The following is a 20,383-nucleotide window of genomic DNA, read 5'->3' on the forward strand; positions in this document are numbered from 1 at the left end:
CATATATATATTGATTTTAGTTAAATTTATAATTATATTAAAATTATAGTGACACGTGAGTTTTTTCAATTTAATTAGTGTTAAACCTTAACCGATATCTTAAACATGTAAATTGTCTATAAAATAAATAGAAAACATAACACTATAGGTAAGATATAATTAAGAACCACAAAAATTTATGAAAAACATAAAAGATTTTTGAACAATTTTTTTTATAAATAAAGCAAAATTATATCTGACGCTTCTAATAATAACATTGCACTATAAAAGAAATAAAAATATCACAAAGAACAAAACCTTGCAAGTTTGAATATCATGTAAATAGTTATTTACATGAGAATTTTCTGTATTTGTCATGGCTTTATAAATCACTATTAAAAGGAAAAAAATTGTTAGTTTATAAAATAAAAGATTCACAATTATAATATATATCATTAAAATTATAATTATAAAAAAATATTATAACTTTAAACATTATTTTTTTTTGTGGTTGTTGAGGAGATAATATTTGTAACTTTAAAGTTATGTGAATTGTGTTTTAAATTTTAGTTAGTAAATTTTATTTGAAAAATATATTTTATGTGACCATTGATGATAGTTGAACAGGGTTAAAACAACAAATATGACTGATATGTCTAGAAGTTGTTCCATGCTTCGATCGAATAAGACAAATATAACAATTTTAGTTCAGTCATCCACTTTAAAGTTGTTAGAATTTGTATCTCCCAAATTCAACCTGCTTGAAATAATCTGTAAAAACGCAAAAAAGAAGAACACAGGAAGACACAAATTTATAGTGGTTCATTCAAATTAAGCTACGACCACTTCAGCCATCACAAGAGTTTACTATGAAGAAGAAGAAATACAGAGTTTTTGTCTCACACTTTATCACTCTAGAATTATGTTTAATTTTTGTAAACCCTTAATAATTACATATTTATAGGGTAAACATTCATGTAATAAACCTAAATAACTCTTGGTCAGGTCCAAGCCCAAAATCAAATACAAACTCAATAAACTATAATTAACAATGTAGAGTTTATTATAAGTGTATGCTTCATAACTCAACAATCTCCCACTTGGAGACTAACTTCATCATCTCTCGATCTCTAGCGATTTTTCATCCGTTGTCTCACAATAACATACTCTGTCTCACAACTAGAAAGAGCAACAATCTTTTGCAATTTTGAAACACAACTGATTGCAGTACCTCCTAGAGTACAAATGTACCATGTTGTGCTCTTCCTACTATCAACATCACCACCATTGTCAGCATCAACATATTTTTCTAAACCCATATTAGACTTTCGAGAACACAAAGCGAGACATGTACTTCCTCTTAAATATCGTTGTATCCACTTTACTACTTCCCAATATTGTCTACCCGGGTTGCTCATGAACCTACTAACAACTCTCACTACATGTGCTATGTCTAGTCTTGTGCAAACCATCACATACATAATACAACCAATGGCAGAGGCATACAGAACAGTGACCATGTAATTTTTCTCCTCCTCTATTGAAGGCGACGGATATTTAAATAGTCTGAAGTGACTAGCTAAGGGAGTAGTAACTGGTTTTGCATCATACAAGTTAAACCTGTTAAGAACTTTCTTCACATATTCTTCTTGTGAAAGCTTGAGAACTTCTTCATCCCTGAAAATTCTCATCCCAATGATTTGTTTTGCAGCACACAAATCCTTCATTGCAAACTTTTCAGACAACTCTTTCTTGAGTTTTTTAATCTCATACAAGCTTGTTCTAGCAATCAACATGTCATCAACGTAGATGAGTAAAATAATGTACGATTTATCAAACCTCTTGATATAGCAGCAATGATCAACTTCACACCTTAGAAAATTGTTACTTTTCATGAAGCTATCGAATTTCTTGTACCATTGTCTTGGAACTTGTTTCAAACCATACAGACTCTTCTGAAGCTTACACACAAGCTCATCTTTTCCTTTGATTTTAAATCCTTCTAGTTGTTGCATATAAATCTCTTCATATAAATCACCATGAAGAAAAACAGTTTTGACATCCATTTGTTGAAGATGAATGTCTTTTTTCACAACCAAACAAAAAATAGTTCTGATTGTCAATCAATTTAACTATTGGAGAGAAGATCTCGTTGTAGTCAATACATTCTTTCTGTTGAAATCCTTTCACAACCAACCTTGCCTTGTACCTCATGGTTTTATCATGTTCTTCTTTAATCCTGAAGATCCATTTATTGTTAAGTGCTTTCTTTCCCTTTTGTAGCTTAGTGAGCTCCCAAGTCTAATTCAATGTCAAAGAGTCCATCTCATCTTTCATCGCAGACTTCCACTTAACCGATTCATCAGATTGTATTGCTTCCTCATAGAATTTATGTTCACCTCTATTTGTCAACAAGATATAGTTTAGAGATGGAGACCACCTCTCAAATGGTTTTCGATTCTTTGATAATCTTCTCAACTATATAACCGGTGTTTGCTGATTTACCTATAGGGCCACGTTCTTAATGATTTCATCTTCAACAACACATTGTTCTTCTTCGATAGTCGGTATATATTTAACTGAAAATTCTCTCAAATCGACTGTACTAGTTTCTTCCAACTTGGAATCACCAACTGATGCTTTCCCAACACAATCTTTGTAGAGAACCAGTTCATTGAAGATAACATTTCTGCTATGAATGATCTTCCGATTTTGATTATCCCAAAAACGATAAACCAAACTCGATATCACCATAACCAATTAAAAAACATTTATTATACTTTTGATCAAGCTTGCTCCTATCACATTCATTAATATGAACATATGATAAACAACTAAACACTTTTAAATAAGAAAGATTTACCTTTTTATTGCTCCAAACTTCTTCAGGAATTATGAATTTAAGAGGAACATAGGGTCCCCTGTTTATCAAGTAGACAATAGTATTGATAGCTTCTGCCCAGAAGGTTTTAGGTATCCATGTATGTAATCTCATGCTTCTAGCACATTCGTTCAATGTTCGATTCATCCATTCAGCTACTCCATTCTCTTGAGACGTTCGGGGAACGGTCTTCACCATATTGATCCCATTTACTTCACAATATTCTTTAAAATCTGAATTGATGTACTCGCCTTCGTTGTCGGATCTCAAGCATTTAGCCTTCTGATTTTCTGTTTGAAAACATCATTCGTCTTTCTTAAAATCTTGTCCTCTTCGACTTCACTATCGCCTAAATCGATCTAGACCTTTCATCGCGAGGCTCTCTGTATGATTTGTTGTGCGAGGAGTGATCGATGGCCAATAGGTAAAAGAAGAAATTATATTTGCAGATCCATAAATATCGCTTCCAAGTTTTAAATCAATTTATCTATCTCGCTTCATTCTCCTTCTCATCCAGTCGGAATATGCAAATCACATCCTCCAAATCGAACACTATCACGGACATGGAGAACAACAATCAGATCAAACTCTTGGAAATCTCTCCGACCGAAATGCATTGTTCATTGTGGTATTAAATGGCAGGTTATTAAAGAGTATATAATGTAGAGAAATAAAAAAATTTATATTTTTTGGTTGCCATGTCAGCAAGTTTTTAAAAGGCTCGCGTGGAGTACTTTAAGAAAATTTTGTTATTATATATATATTTTATTTAAATGTTAGGATCAATTAACTATAAAATCTATACAAACAAATGATAATTTAGATATTAATTGGAAGAACAATATATAAAATTAAAAATTTCAATAAAAAAATCAACAAATGAATTTAATTTTGTTAAGATTCTAATAATTATTTATTGAAAAATATATATTTTTTAATTCCGATGCCGGGAATCGAACCCGGGTCCCCTGGGTGAAAGCCAGATATCCTAACCGCTGGACGACATCGGATATATATGTATAAGAAAAACATAATGAATTCTTACACAAAGTAAAACAGAAACTTGGTTATTTAAAAAATGTGGTCACAAGAGTTAAACACAAAACTCATAAACACACTTAACCAGACACATAATTTTTTGTCTAACGAGCTTGAACCCAAGACCTCTCAAGAAGGCTAAGGTTATCTACCTCCTCTTGTAGCCGCTAGGCTAGAAGAGGGGATGCAACTTGGTTATTTACAATAAAAAAAATAATGTCTTGCTCATTTAATTGTGAGCTTATGGGCAGAATTGCCTTGCTTTAATTAATTTGTGCACCCTCTATTAGATGTCTTATTCTTTAGTGAAATAGAGGATTCTTCCTAAGTTGTATTTTGATTCTAAACCAAAGTTAAGATATTCGATATTTACCTTGTCGTGTATTTATTTATTTTTGAAAAGATCAATGTAATAAATTGTTAGCAATCAAAATCATTCTATTGATTGAATATTCAATAAGGATGTTATGATTGAAATGAATCAGGCTATTAGTGATATCTATTGGGAAGAATATGAATTTTATATACAAAATTGGACGGAAGTGTCAAATTTGTTATCTAAGTTGTAAAATTTTATTTATGTATACAAACTTAAAAAAAATGTGTCAAATTTATTAACTTAACAACACTTAGAATTGATGACTAGGATTTTTATATTACCAAATCAGCATTCACTTTATATAAAATTAAAAGAAAAGAAAATTAGGTGATTTTCAAAAATTGATCTCTTATCCTTCGGCCTGGAGTAGTGATTACTATCAAGATCTTGTGGCAAATTCTACTAGCAGTAGTTGTAGTCGGAATATGAATCAGGCAAAACATTTGTTCAATATTAACACCGATCCGAGCGCTCTATTTGGGCATCCCAAAGCCAAATGTATTAGTTTTGAAGATGATAGAGAAGATATCTCTGTGATCGTTTCTACATAGCCACAATTCTCTCTCTCTCACACAATATTAAGTTAAGCAGCGATGAAGTCGTCTAGGCAATGAAGCACGAACCTTCATTCTGCCTAAACCTTCAGGGATGGGGCTGGAGATCTGTTTGAAAGAGAGAGACCCAAATCTTTCAGACCTTTCAGACGATAGATGTAAGATAGGGTTAATAGAATCAGACCAGTTAATCAATTCCGACTGATTAAAGCTTGACTCAGCATCCTTAGTTTGCCGAAATTCTGTGGAATCGTTCAATTAATGTGATTGTTACGGATATTAAGATGCATTAAGGACATGAGATTAGTGAGAGAACGAGGAATGTGTTACAATCCCTGAATAGAGCCAACACCCTCTAATGCTCAATTGAGCACTTGGGCTAAATATTGTTGTGGAGTTTCTATTTTTGTTCTATAATTTTTGTTTTGATTGTGTTTTCTATTATTCAAAAAACTGAGTTTTGTTAGTTCTCTAGAAGATGTTGTAACAATTGTAAATGAATATTCTATGGGAATTCAACTCTTATATATGCTGAATTCACTTCCCTAACGGGGCATATATGAAAAACTTTGTAAAAATTCTTAATCTCGATTGTATTTTTTGATTTGGCTTTTTGTCTTGGACTATTAGGTATATACTACTAGTACTCTTTTCTCATTTCTGTTTCTTCTTCTCCTATAATCGTGAAATCTCCTTCTCATAATTTTTCCGCTGCACTTTGATCACAAATTTCTCACTCGGTCCTTGAGATCAAGAACTCTTAACCCCGATTATAGATTTAAGTCGTAAAAACTTGGTATCAGAGCTAGGAGGTTCAGAGATGATAGAAATCCTACATCAAGTTGAGATGGATGCTCTTAAATCCCTAATTGAAGGCATGGCCCAACAATCAACTTCTATGCAAACTTTTCTGCAATAAAACATGGCTAAATTGAATAAAAATATGGACAAAAGGTTCAATGACACAGAAGAAAGATTGACATGCATTGGTGGGTCTTTTCTTGGCCAAGATCCCCACACCAGAGTTTATGATGATGTTTCTTACCATGGCCCTCCCCCGAATAAGCCCTTCCATCATGTCAACAATATGTTTCTCTAACCCGGCTCACCAAGGTTGATTTCCCTCGAATCGATGGGACCTATGTAGAGGACTGACTTATATCTGTCGAGCAGTTCTTTAGGGTGGACATGACTAATGATGCAACTAAACTTGATATTGCTCACATTCACTTTACTAGTAAAGCATAAATGTGGTATGAGCCATATCTTCATCAATGCAACCATAGAGAAGCCATAACATTGGAGGTGTTCAAGAGAAACCTCTTGTTGCAGTTCGGGCCTTCCATACATGAGAACCCCATGAGACAATAGATGAACCTGAAATATGTTAGTTATGTTCAAGAATACAATATTTGATACATGTCAATTTCCCAAAAACTGTATAATATGTTTAGGGAGTATGTTATAGACTGATACATATCTGGGTTGAGGGAGGAAATCACAAATTGTATCAGGTTTCTGTTTACTAGATCCTTGAATGAAGCCATGTCGATGGCCAATGTCCAAGAAGCAACATACATGTCCCTGATGAGCATAGGGCACTTGTATAGCACTGAACCACCACTACTACCCAAGTCAACCAAGGTTAAACTAGGCTGGCAAAGCCCAAACAGAATCCCATACTTCAAGACAAGTTCATCATATGTGTCTTCTTCCAGCGTGAATTAGGGTCACATTAAGTAATTAGACCCAATTTCAATGGATGAAAAGAGAAAGAAGGGTCTATATTACACTTGCGACTAGAAGTTGGAGCCTAACCACATGTGTAAATCAAAGTTATTCATGGTCTCGGCTAATGATCAAGAAGACTTACCATATTTCCAAAACCCACTCTAAAGCCGATTTTTTATGACCCACCTTTACAGCCTAAGGCAGTGAAAGAGTCTTCCATTTCTTTGCACGCATTGACTGGTTCTGAAAAAATTTCAAACACTCCAGATTCTCAACAATATCGGAAACCTGTCAGTGGTGATTCTACTTGATACAGGCATTAGTCATAACTTTATAAATAGCAGAATAATTAAGAACATAAGGCATGATACCCTGCCCACCCAAGTACTGTCAGTTCGAGTGGTAGACGACTCCAACATATTCTGCTCCAGCTTCTACCAAGATCTGAAATGGTCTATGGAGGGTAAAGATTACCAAATATACATGAAGGTTCTTACCATAACAGGGTACGGTATTGTGTTGGGCATCGAGTGGTTGATTACTTTGGGTCCTTCGTCATAAGATTTTGAAAAACTGACGGTCTTGCAAGGCATACCCTATGCATAGATCAACCTAATTAAAGATGGCAATGGGTACCCATGTACCCGATACCCGTGGATACGATAGTCAGGTTTAGGTATTTTAAATTGGGTTCGGGGTTGGAGTCGGGATCGGGCATAGGAAGGGAAAAAAGTACCCGATCGGGTTTGAGAATGGGGAGCGTGCGAAACCAAAATCCGACACCCGTTTATATTAAATAAATGGGACAAGACCCGTTTATATTAATAATAAAAATAAAATGTTTTTTTTATTAAGAATTAATGTGACATTTCAAATACCTCATCATAATAAACATTATCTTAAATACATAATTTATTTTGTTCTTATCCATACTTTATTTCAACTTTATTTTTTAATATCCCCAAAACAAAGTTATTACTGTCTTCATTACTCTTCATTTCTTACTCTTCAAGTTTTCTTTAAATAACAAAATGTTATTTCTCTCATTCTTTTTCCTCTTTAATTTTTTAACTTTTTTTCAAACTTCATTCTAATATGTTTCTTCAACTCTTCAATAAAGTTATTATATTCATCAATATCTACAACATAAATATGTAGGTAAGGTAAATAGTGTTTAAATTTATTGTTTTAACATTTCAATTTACTAATGGGAAGAATGTCAATTTTATTTATAAAGTTGGATGAAAGTGTCAAATTTGTTTATTAAGTTGTAAAGTTCTATCTATGTATACAAACTTGTCAAAAAGTGTCAAATTTATTGAACTTGATAGATTTCTCTAACGACGTTAACATTTAGTCTTGTTGTCATTGACATGTCATATCCACGTATTATTTATATATATATAATTTTTGTAATCAAAATTTTCAATTCAAACTAATCTTATCATTAAAAAATAAAATTAAAAATAACTTCAATCTCTCTTCAACCTGTTATGTTACAATTTGCATCTAACATTGCTAATACAACTCCGACAACAACTCCGACAACCTACATCTTTAAAATAATGTATCTGCACATCATCAAGAATGACGATAAAAATTGCAGGAAGGAAGATTATTATTGAAGTTGTCTCCTTTCTATAAATAAATGCATAAACCCTAATTAATCTCTTTCGTTCTATGCTATGGCGGATTATTCATCATTATGAGACTGTGATGAGAAGAGATCAGTAGAAGAGATCCTCGGCCAAGAAATGGACAACTGTGTCCTTGAACATGTGGCTGCCGTCAACTGTGTCGGCTTCGATCCCGACTCTGTTCTCCCAACTCACACGAGACTCGCTTCCGCAAACTCAAATCGTTTCCGGCCACTTCTTCTGGTTCAAATCTAGGGGAAGATCCACTCATCAGTCAAATGATGATGAAGAAGAAAACAAGAAGCCAGAGCTGGAAAATTGGTATGTTTCTTCGCCATCTAATTCATTGAATTCGTTGGCTGTAAAATGAAAATATCTCGCTAATGAAGGAAATCTGAGCGGCGCAAAATATAGATCAATAATTTTACTTCGGATTCGTTAAATCTGTATTAGTCTTCCCCGTCTCCTTCACCGCCTAAGAAAATGAGTTTCTTATGGTTCTCCCCTAAGAAGGATTCGTCGTCGAAGAAGAGCAAGCATAGGAGAAAGATAATTCCGGTGGCATTTGTGTCGGAATGGGGGAAGTGACAGCAAAAAGGAGTTGTTCTCAGACTTGAATATGTTTTCGAAGAATGAGCGAAATAAAGTGTTGAAGAATGCTACGAAGTAGAAAGATAAAATTAATCAATCTATTGCAAATGGGGTTGCTCGTGTTGATTGTCGGAGTTGTTGCCGGAATTGTATTAACGGTGATAGATGAAATGTAGTGAGAGAGATAAAGTTATTTTTAATTTTATTTAGTTTTATTTTTTTAGTGATAAGATTCGTTTGAATGAGAAGATTTGACTATAAAAATAATATATAAAAATAAAATACGTGGATATGACATGTCATTGACAGCAGGACCATATTTTAACGTCGTTAGAGAAATCAGTTAAGTTAAATAAATTTGACACTTTTTGACAAGTTTATATACATAAATAAAATTTTACAACTTAATAAACAAATTTGACACTTCCATCCAACTTTATAAATAAAATTGATATTATTCCCATTTACTAATTTTAAAATTATTATTTAATAAAGTTTATGTTTCTTATTTTTCAACTTGTATAATCTTATAGAAATTGAATCGGGTAATGGGGTACCTATTAGGGATCGATTACCTAGTGAATCGGGGATGGAGATATAAACAGAGATACCCATCGGGGTCAGGTTCGAGGTCAGGTAATAAAATGATAATCGGGTGCGGGGATGTGTACTTCACCACTAGACGGCTACGGGTGGGGGAACTGGTAACATCCCCTAAAACTAATATAAGAGACCATTTAGAGAAGCTACTAAAGAAAGTCAATGTTGTGCCATGGTTCAAATAAGAAGTGAACATGAAGGTCAATTTTTTTCACTTACCACAATGGCACCAGAAGAGATTCCTAAAGACCTTCAACGGATGCTAGAAAACTTCAACCCACTATTCAGCAACTAGAAGAGTTACCACCATCCAGGAAACAATATCATTGAATCCCACTAAAGGAAGGCACAAAAGTTGTGTGTCTATGTTCATATCGGTATTATGCCCTACAAAAGAAAAAAATTGAACATTTAGTTAATGATATACTGGACAAGGGATTCATTAGAAGAAGTCACAACTCTTTTTCTACCCCTGTGGTGCTAGTTCAAAAGAAAGACTTATCTTAAAGATTGTGTATCGATTACATACGATTGAACTAAGCAACCATCATGGACAAGTTTCATGTCCCTATCATTGAAGAGTTTATGGAAGAATTGCATGGGTGCAAGGTCTTCTCCAAGTTGGATTTTTGTTTTGGGTTCTATCAGATAAGGATGCACCCAAAGTGACTGCCACAAAACATCATTCCAAACTCACAAAGGCCTATACAAGTTTATGGTGATTCCCTTTAGCCTAACCAATGTCTCATCTTCTTTCCAAATCTTAATGAATGCAGCCTTGAAGCCATTCTTGAGAAGGTTCGTGCTGATATTTTTTGATGACATCCTGGTGTAAAGTCTGAGCTGGAGTGAGCATATCTTCCATCTACATCAAGTTCTTTCAATACTGCAACAAAACAAGTTATTCCTTAACAAAGGAAATTGTAGTTTTAAATGCAAGAAAATTTCCTACATATTCTATATATTGGATAAAAATGGAGTGACTATTGATCCTGATAAATTGGAAGCAATGAGTACATGTCCGATTCCAAAATCAACTAAGCAATTAAAAGGTTTTTGGGACTAACCGGATACTATCGAAGATTTATCAAAGACTATGGTTTCATAGCCCGACTCCTTATTTCCCTTCTGAAAAAAAGACAATTTGCATGGAATGAAGAAGTTAAGGCGACATTTTTATTGTTGAAGCAACGTATGTTGTCCCCTCCAGTTTTAGCGCTGCCCAACTTCACAATTCCCTTTGTGGTGGAAACTGATGCAACTGGAGCTGGAATTGGTGCGGTATTGATGCAAAAAGGACGACCCATCTCATTTATCAACAATGTAATTGAACTAGGGAAGCTACCATCATCCACATACGAGAAGGAGTTAATGTCCTTGACTTTTATTGTAGAGAAATGGAATTCTTATCTCAGGTACAAGCAATTCATTATAAAGACAGACCATGAAGCCCTCAAATACCTGTTAAAATAGAGAGTACAGACCCCGACCCAAGAGAATGACTTTATAAATTAGTGGGATACAATTTTGTGGTGCAATATAAAAAGGAGAAAGAGAACCTAGTAGCAGATGCATTGTTTAGACGGGTAACAAGAGTCCAATTTGTAGGGGTCTCCATATATCACACTACTATTCCAAAACAGATTCATGAAGCCTATGAAGGTGATTCCAATTTAGCCAAAATCATTTGAGAAATTCGTGTTAATGTTGACACTCACCCGTAATATTTGTATATGATGATGAGATGATGAGATGATGAGAAAAAAGGATCGGCTAGTAGTGAAATAAACAATAAACTCAGAACCACTCTAATTGCAGCAATGCATTTGGGAGAAGAGGGGGGCCATTCGGGAACATTGGTAACCTAAAAGAAGATGCATATGGTCTACTCCTAACCTAGGATGTTGAAGGATATTAAAGAATTCATTTGGACCTGCGAAGTGTGCTAGAAAAATAAAATAAGACAATTCAGCATATAAATGTATGATATAACACTTAGCAATCCCCAATTGGTTTTGAGAACCGGTCTCAATGGATTTCATATAAAGGTATGATATAGCACTTAGCTGACCAAAGTCAATAGGAAAAAGTGTTATATTTGTGATAATACATAAACTATAAAAATGTCCCATTTTATGAGTGTACAACATCCTTCACCGCCCGGACAGTTGCTAAAACCTTCATGGCAAACATTTCAAAGCTCCATGAAATGCCAACAAACATCATCAGCGATTAAGACAAGGTGTTCTTGAGCACCTTCTAGCGGAAATTCTTGAGGATGCAAGAAGTTCAGCAAGCCCTGTCCACATCTTATCACCCCCATACGGATGACCAGACCAAGATTGTCAGCAAGTGCCTGGTGAGTTATCTATGATGCATGGCCGACCAAACTCCAAAAGATTTGGTGCACTGGTTGCCTTTGGCTAAATGGTGGTACAACACCGATTTCCATAAAACCATACAAACAACCCCTTTTGAAGTAATATACAGATACTCTCCCTTGTCCACACACCATATGTTACATGAGACTTTAGAGTGGAAGAGGTGGATATGTCATTGGCAGCAAGGGAAGCCTCACTTCAACTCCTAAAATTCCATTTGCAAAAAGTCTACCATATGAAGCAGTTGTAGGACAAAAAGGGAAAAAAGTTCACTTTGGAAGTAGGAAGCTGGACATTGGTGAAACTACAACCATATAGACAACGCTCAGTCCAAAAGCTATTCCACAAGCTCTCACCCCAAGTATTTTGAGCCCTTCCAAGTACTGGAAAGAATTGGGGAAGTAGCCTACAAGCTGGAACTCGTAGCCAACACCAAGATACACAATGTCTTCCATGTTTCGCAATTGAAGACTTCCAAGGGATCCCTTCTTCCATGGAAGAGATTCCCAACTTAGTGCACAACCTAATAGGACATACAATATTGTGGGTGAACAAGACATCATGGTGCATGGAAAAAAGAAAAGTCAACTACTAATCAATTGAGATGGGGCACAAATAGAAGACCAGACATGGGAGGATGCTCAAGTAACAATCATTTAATGCCCGGAGAAGCTGGCAACAAGGAGGCAAACCAGGCCAAAGTCTCTTTGTCGAGGACGACAAACTTTTGATGGGGTAGATAATCTTACAATCCCCGAATAGAGCCAACACCTTCTAATGTCTAATTGAGTACTTGGACTAGATATTGTTATGGTGTTTCTATTTTCTCTTTTATAACTTTGTTTTGATTCTATTTTATGTTATTCACAAAATTAATTTTTATTAATTCTCTAGAAGCTGTTGTAAAAATTGTAACTGGATATTCTAGGGGAATTCATGTGTTATATATGCCGAACTCACTTCTCCAATTGGGCATATATGAAAAGTTTTATTAAAGTTCATAATCTCAATTGTATTTTCTGATTCGTCTCTTTGTCTTGGACTATTAGGTATATATTAAAAGTATTTTTTTCTCATTTTTGTTTATTCTTCTCATATAATCTCGAAATCTTCTTCTCATAACTCTTCCGCTACACTTTGATCATAGATTTCTCACTCAGTCCTTGAGATCAAGAACTCTTAACCCTACTTATAAATTTAAGTCGTAACAGAATGATGCCGATTAAATTGTTATCAACCACGTTAAATATAGTGAGGCGGCTGAGACACCCAATATCAGAGGAAATTTGACCGGTGAGGCGGTTACCAATTAGGTCGAGTATACGATTGGACTAGAGTTGCTTCTCCAGTCCATCATTCTCTGAGTTTAATAAAGTATGGAGGATGAGGGATTCGTATGGATATGTTCCTCTCATCGAAGCTAATACAATTTCAGTTGATAATAATAAAATATTTTATATTAACATAATTTCAGTTGAGTTAGTCTATCGTTTTTAATATCAATAGACATCTAGTTTTTGAATGCCAACTAGATAATAATAATATAAAATCCTAGTAATCAATTCCACGTGTCAAAAATTAAGTCTATTAATTAATTTATTTTCGTTGACATGATAAATTTAATACATTTTTTCAAGTTTTTATATATAAAAATAAAATTTACACCTTAAATAACAAATTTGACATCTATTCAACTTTGTGTATAAAATTGACATTAATTTCAATATTTATTTTTCACATTTTATCCGTACTTAAAGTGTAATATAATCGTTATTCGCCATTAAATGCATTACTCTTCTTATTGTTATTTGTTATTTATTTTCGAAAACTAACTTCATATGGACAAAAATGTTACTGACATTCTTATAATCAGTTCCACCCTTGGCTATTTGATTTTTTATTTTGTATAGAACTAAACTCTAGTGATCCCAATAAAAATATGCTTTAATTTTTCTATTTTAAGAGTATGAAAAACAAAATCATATATATTTGTGCAAAATATTAACAAGTTATAAGACTTATATAGAGTTTTCTTTGTCTCATTATAATCAACAATTTAATTATAATCCAATTAAGAGAGTCTAGAGTTACTTTATAGTATAACGTCTATGGCTCTAAATGCTTACGTAAGTTATAAGTTTTTTTTTTTTAAATGTGAAACCTGATAAATAAAGCTGCAAGTGCAATAGACAAAAATATTATCCAAATATGTTAGATGAGAAATCGATGAGGCCAAATGTCCAAATATCCAATAAATGCCCAACAAATGGGAAGAATCAAATAAACCAATGTTGCAAATATCATTTTATACATCCTAATACTTTAAAGAAGATCTATCAATTTGCTCAATTTTGAGATCATTTACTAATCCGACTCAAGTAAAAGAGATACACTTAAAATGAGATATAACATTTGTTGTCTAACTAAATGATGTGCCTAAATAGCACAATAATGTGAAAACAACATTTTTTTAAAGCAATACATTTATTCAATATTATATAAGATTATCTCAAACCCAAAAACTCGTTCTTAAACCCAAAATGCCGTCACATATGTGACAAACAGTAATTCATCTTCAACCCAAAAACTCATTTCCAAACTCAAAATATATTATTTAATATTCATTTCTTACACTAATTTTTTATCTTATTAATATTATCTATATATTTATTAACTTTACATATTTAATCTCAATATTTTCTCATTCATTTAATAAAACTAAGATAAAATCAATTATATATCAATAATTCATAAACAACAAAATAATTGAATAATAGATTTAAATAAATAAACATTATTAATAAAATGAAATACTTAATCCGTTTTAAAAAACATTATTAAAACAAATATTATTAATAAATTATAGAATATAAAATAAATTAGATAAAAAATTTAATATAATATTATAATTTTTTTATCTTAAAAGTAAAAAAAAAACAAGTTGAAGTCTAAGGTCCATTTTTGATAAATGGTCAAAATGTTATTTGAAAATTTAGAAAAAAATTTAGCTCTAAGTCTTGTAATTTATAGGCTAAAGCGAATGGCAATATTATTTTAATTTACCGGTTTAGATTGAAGTTTATTCTATCGAGGAGGTATGTTTAATTTCAATTTTATAGTTATTTGGTTTTGTAAGAATCTATTTTATTCAACCATTTCTTTAATTTCAAATTCGGAGAGGAATACAAAAAATAAAATTTCATTTTTTTTTTTTAACAAAGAATTTATAATTCTTATCCGATTGAAATAAATGTTATATTAATTTTTATTGAAAGATTAGTCAGCTAGATTTTAAATCTAGCTCCGATGATTCTACCTACCAGACCAGGCATAAAAAAAGGAATCAATTACATAATTTATCATAAAGGAATCAATTACATAATTTATCATAAAAAAAACTTCAAATATATAATCTTATTGTTCAAATATACACGAGTCAAAATAGGTTTATTAATTCAAATAACCCAAAATGAAACAAAAACATAACTTGATGGTACCAACATTTACAAATTACATTACTTTTGGAAACAGAAGATTTGGAGAGAAGGAAACTGCACACACTGAGACCTCAGAGACAGTAGACATGAAACAAAGAGAGAGACATGAATCAATTCATGAGACAACTAATTATGGTGTAAAATCAGGAGGAGGAGGTGTGCCCGGATGAAGCAAACTATCCTCACAAACCTCATGACTCATCTCTTCAACCGGTCCAGCTAGCCCATTTCCAATCTCATCCTCCCTGTTCATGTTGTTCATATCATGAATATTCTCAATCATGCGAGCCACCTTCTCCATCTTCGGCCTCTCATCTGCTACTTCGTGCGTACACTGCTTTGCTATCTGCAGCAGACAAACCATGCTCATCTTCTTCTTCTCATCATATTGAATCATCACTCTTGAATCCAAAATCTCATCATCATTCGCCCCTCCTTCTGCAGTGACAGATGATTGCATTTCCTGCACAAGATTCCTATCATCCGCGGACTTTCCAGTCAAGAGTTCCAGTAGGAGAACGCCGAATGCATAAACATCGCTTTTAATATTGGTGGCCACAGTTGTTGTTGTTTCAGGGCCATAATAGCTTGTTGGCGGAGTGGCGGTTAGGCCGAAGTCCGCCACATAGGCGTCAAGGGCAACAGGGTATTCCCCATGGAGAAGAATGTTTGAGGATTTGATGTTCCCGTGAACCAGTTTCTTCTCCTTGTGCAGGTGGGCTAATCCTCTCGCTGCGCCCAATGCTATTCTCTTACGGCTCTCCCAATCCAAATCAAACCCATTACCGTGAAGACAATCATACAAACTACCGCCAGGAATGAAATCGTAGATCATCAAATATTCTTCTTTGTAAATACAATATCCTCTCAGAGGCATCACGTTGTCATGCCTAATCTTTCCCAGGAATTCCATTTTATCGGCAAAATCTAGCTCGCCGGAGACTACCGCCTCCGGATCCATGAGGTTCTTGACCACCAACACTCTGTCTGTCACTAACAACTCCACCTTGTACGACGTCCCAATCTTACCCTTTGCCAACCGCGGATCCATCACCGACGCCGACATAACGTCTGCCGCTGTAAGTCCCTTAGCCCATGACGAACCACTCCGGTGATTATTCTCTACAAAACAAAATTACGAAAATATGTAATCCGGCCAGCCTCTAGTTGCGCAGAGAGTGCCATATATATGTTATGTAGGCCATCCTACCTGGAAAGATAACCAGTTTGTTCTTTCCTTCAAAGCCCATTGATCCCTGCAGGTCCCTGGTCGACGGAGGAGGAAGCTGTTTCCTTCGAACTGGGCATAAGAGGATTATAATAAAAAGTAAAAGGTATAGAGCACCTCCTCCGGGCATTGCAATTTTGGCGAGTGTCGGAATCGGTTGAGGGGTTAAAGGAGAGCAGTATTCACTGATAGAGAAATAAGACTGATTTATCTTGTAAATGCACGGCGAAGATAGAGGCTCGCCACACAGAAGAGGGTTTCCGGCGAACGCCTCCAAGGGTAACTTGGAAAGGGTTGTGGGAACGGACCCAGTGATGTTGTTGTTTGCCACGCTGAAATTAACCGATCTAAGGAAGTGAAGTCCTGGAAGATTACCTGTAAACCTATTGTTTTCAAGACGTAATCGTTTGAGAAGGGGCATATCTTGGATGGCGCAAGGAATATTGCCGGAAAATCTGTTTGCTGAGATATCTAACGTTTGTAAGTTCGTTAACTTAGTGATGACAAGAGGGAAATGACCAGAAAAGGTGTTGTTATGAAGGTTTAGGGACCGGAGCAGGGTTAGGTTTGAAAAGTCCGATGGAAGTTGGCCTGAGAACTTATTAAACCGGAGACTGAGTTCTCGAAGTTTAGTCAATAAACCTGTTGGAATAATTATATATGAAGTAGTGTTTTTCTATTAGCAGCTAACACCCATAAACAAAAACAAAATATACCTACCGATTGTATTTTCTGGGATCTGACCAATGAAAGCTTTTCCGGGGAGGCGGAGATATTTGACGCGATTATTGTTGTCGCAGGTGACTCCAGGCCAAGAACATGCGGTAGATGTGTTAGGATTCCAATTAAGTTCTTCCATTTTCATCGACTTTTGGAAGAGAATGTTAAGGGCGATCTTTTCCTTGTCCGGCGACGTATCGGCGGAGTGAACTACGTGGTGATTTTGTAGCAGAGACATCCATGTTATTGTGAATAACACAGCTCGATGATAATAAACAACTCTCCGCTTTGCTGCCATTGAATTCGATCAGCTAGACGTGGACGTCGAGGATGACTCTCTCTCTCTTACTCATATATATATATATATATATATATATATATATATATATATATATATATATATATATATGAAAATAGCTAAATTTATTTAGGAGAAAGTAATAATTATGATTAAAGAAGATGATCATCATGAGCAGCTGGAAGTGAGTGAACGAAAAAGCTATAAATACTTAAATGTCCTATGATACAAGATTATAATCCTTATTTAACAAATAATGATGAGTTATAATTTTGAATAGATAAATATTTTTTTATAAAATATTTTAAAATATAATAATAAAATATTTTAGTATTTTAGTTAAGAAATTAAGAAATTTAATGAATATAATAAGATTCAGGTAATATTTTTTTTAAGTTATAATTAGAAATAATTAAAAGAAAATTAGGTCTAACTATGATTAAGTATGGATATCATTTTGATGATGATGACAAATACAAAGTCAAGTTTGAATTTTATTTTATTTTTTTATTTTTTTTAAGAATAATGTCAATTTTATCATGATAAAGGAATATTAATGTATACTAGCATTTAGCCCGTGCATTTGCACGAGTAATAATATAAAAAATCGTGAAAAAAAATTACGAATAACATTTTTAATTTTATTTTTAGCCGTTTTAAGTTTATAGGTGGTTCAATTCAGTATCCATTTACTCAACATCATTATATATTAGTTAGTTTTAAAAAATGAATTTATATTAATGTTAAAACGTCCCGGGTTTTTCAAATTTGGTGTTGAATTTAAAATATAAAGTCTTAGTAGCTTAGTTGGTAAAGGTTGTACAGTGATATGAGCGGACAGAAATTAGTTTAGTGATATATGTGAATATTCCGTTATAATTCGATAATAAAATTGACATTCTTCTTTTCTTTTTGTTAGGAGAAAGAATGATCCTCGATTATTTTAATAAGATAAATATAATTTTAATAAATATATTTAAAATGTATTAATTATAATAATAATTAAAAATAATAAAGTTTTTTATTTTATTTTTGTTAATGAATTAATATTAAATTAGTGAGGAATGAATGAGAGTTATTTAAGTTCTTCTTAATCAGTCTGTAAATCCATATATAAATCCATATAATTATGACTAAATTATATAGTCTCTTTTTACATAACTCATTTATAACTGAATTTAGAGTAAGGTATTTGTGGTCTTTATAACACTATATGCTAATAAAAAATTGTGACTCTATTATTATTATTTTGAGTTGCATTTTCACATCACATGAAGAGCACTCTAAAAAGTTTGTATAAAAAATAATCTATAATCATTAAAGTTCTTCACTAATGCTTTTGCTTATGCCTTAATTTCTCTTTAACATATTTTATATAATAAGTATTTTACTATAAAATTCATTAAAGTTCTTCACTATGCTTTTGCTTATGCCTTAATTTTTCTTTAACATATTTTATATAACAAGAATAAAGCTTATTTATTTTACTATAAAATTCCAATCAATTTTATAAAAGTTTGGAACACTTCCAGTAGACATATATCCAGTAGACATGTTTATGTATTTTAAATCAGGTTCAAAATTATAGATGGAGTGCAGGACAGAAAATATCTATTCGAGTTCGTAATAAAAAAAATTAACCTATAATCTAATTCTATCAATCAATTAACCTGAAATTAGTAATAAAAAAATATAATATTAGATGATTAAATCTTTCTTATATAATAATCAATAATTAAACTTAAAAATGTCAAATTTTTATATTTTTATAAATGAATAATGAATTAATTATAAATACATTAAAACTAATTAGAGTGATTTAAATAGTAAAAATAAATGTGTACATCAAAGAACACGAGTTCAATTCTGATTAGAATATAGGACACATTCAATTGAAGAATGAGACGTTAAACATGGATTTCGACCTATTTTGGAGTGAGGAATGGGTATTATAAATCTTGTTTAGATTTTATTTCTCCATAAATTATTTGTTAAGTGAATATTTTTTTAGTTTGGAACTAATGAAAAGAATACTGTTTATAAAGAGAAGTTTATTTTTTTTGTGTTAATAAAAATTTTGAGCTTAATTGTTTACTTTATAATACAAAACAAAATGATTCACTATTCCATGACACTAACTTATTTTATATTTGTTAAAAAACTAATAATTTTAATTGGGACTAAGTTAAAATTATATTAAGTAAATGGATCACTTCAATTATATTATAGTTTTTTTTCTTTTTGAATTTTATAAAGTAGGACAAGACTCTTTTTTGACTTAGGTTCTAGTTAATTAATAGTAAAAATGAAGTTCTTCGTTACAAACTTAACTAATTAATAATAAGTATTAAATAAATTTAATAGAACATTAATATATATTTCTCGTATAGAGGAGTGATAGCTCATATATGGTAGACCACTAGAAGCAGGGTTGGCCCTGAGAAGTCTAGAGAATTTGGGGCCTTATGCAAATTTAAATTTTGGGCCCCTAAAATAGTAAAAAAAAAAATTAATTTTAATTAATAAAATAAAATATAAATAATTAATATATTATAATACGAGACTAAAAAGGAGATAAAAAAGTTTAATATTAAAGGAAAAAAAAGAGAAAAATATAATATTAATAATATAATATTATTAAATATAAAAAAATGGGGACCCTATAAAAGTGGGGACCTATGAAACTGCATTAATTGCCTTACCCAGGGCCGGACCCTGACTAAAAAACAAGGTGTAAGAATATCAGCCGAGAAAGCCGGCAACCACTCACCTATGTGTATATGGCTAGGGCATCCAAGGCCAAATTTGAGCCAAATTGAACCAGTGTAGACCGACACAACTAACCTATAAGCCAACTTTAATGGCAAAT

The 20,383-nt window shown here is 32.8% G+C and overlaps 1 protein-coding gene and 1 non-coding gene across 2 annotated transcripts; both read right to left on the minus strand.

Moving 5' to 3' along the window:
- Positions 1-3,798: 3,798 nt before the first annotated feature.
- On the minus strand, positions 3,799-3,870 carry TRNAE-UUC. The gene has a single exon. It is a non-coding gene; the product is annotated as a tRNA-Glu (tRNA).
- Positions 3,871-15,398: 11,528 nt separating this feature from the next.
- Positions 15,399-17,514, minus strand: LOC124924751 (probable inactive receptor kinase At2g26730). Its single transcript, XM_047464745.1, has 3 exons — positions 17,217-17,514; positions 16,479-17,138; positions 15,399-16,390 (listed from the first exon to the last, which is right to left on the minus strand). The coding sequence occupies exons 1-3, from the start codon at positions 17,512-17,514 to the stop codon at positions 15,399-15,401; spliced, it is 1,950 nt and encodes a 649-aa protein (XP_047320701.1).
- Positions 17,515-20,383: the final 2,869 nt, after the last annotated feature.

This window comes from Impatiens glandulifera, chromosome 2, assembly GCF_907164915.1.
Source record: "Impatiens glandulifera chromosome 2, dImpGla2.1, whole genome shotgun sequence".
NCBI lineage: Eukaryota > Viridiplantae > Streptophyta > Magnoliopsida > Ericales > Balsaminaceae > Impatiens > Impatiens glandulifera.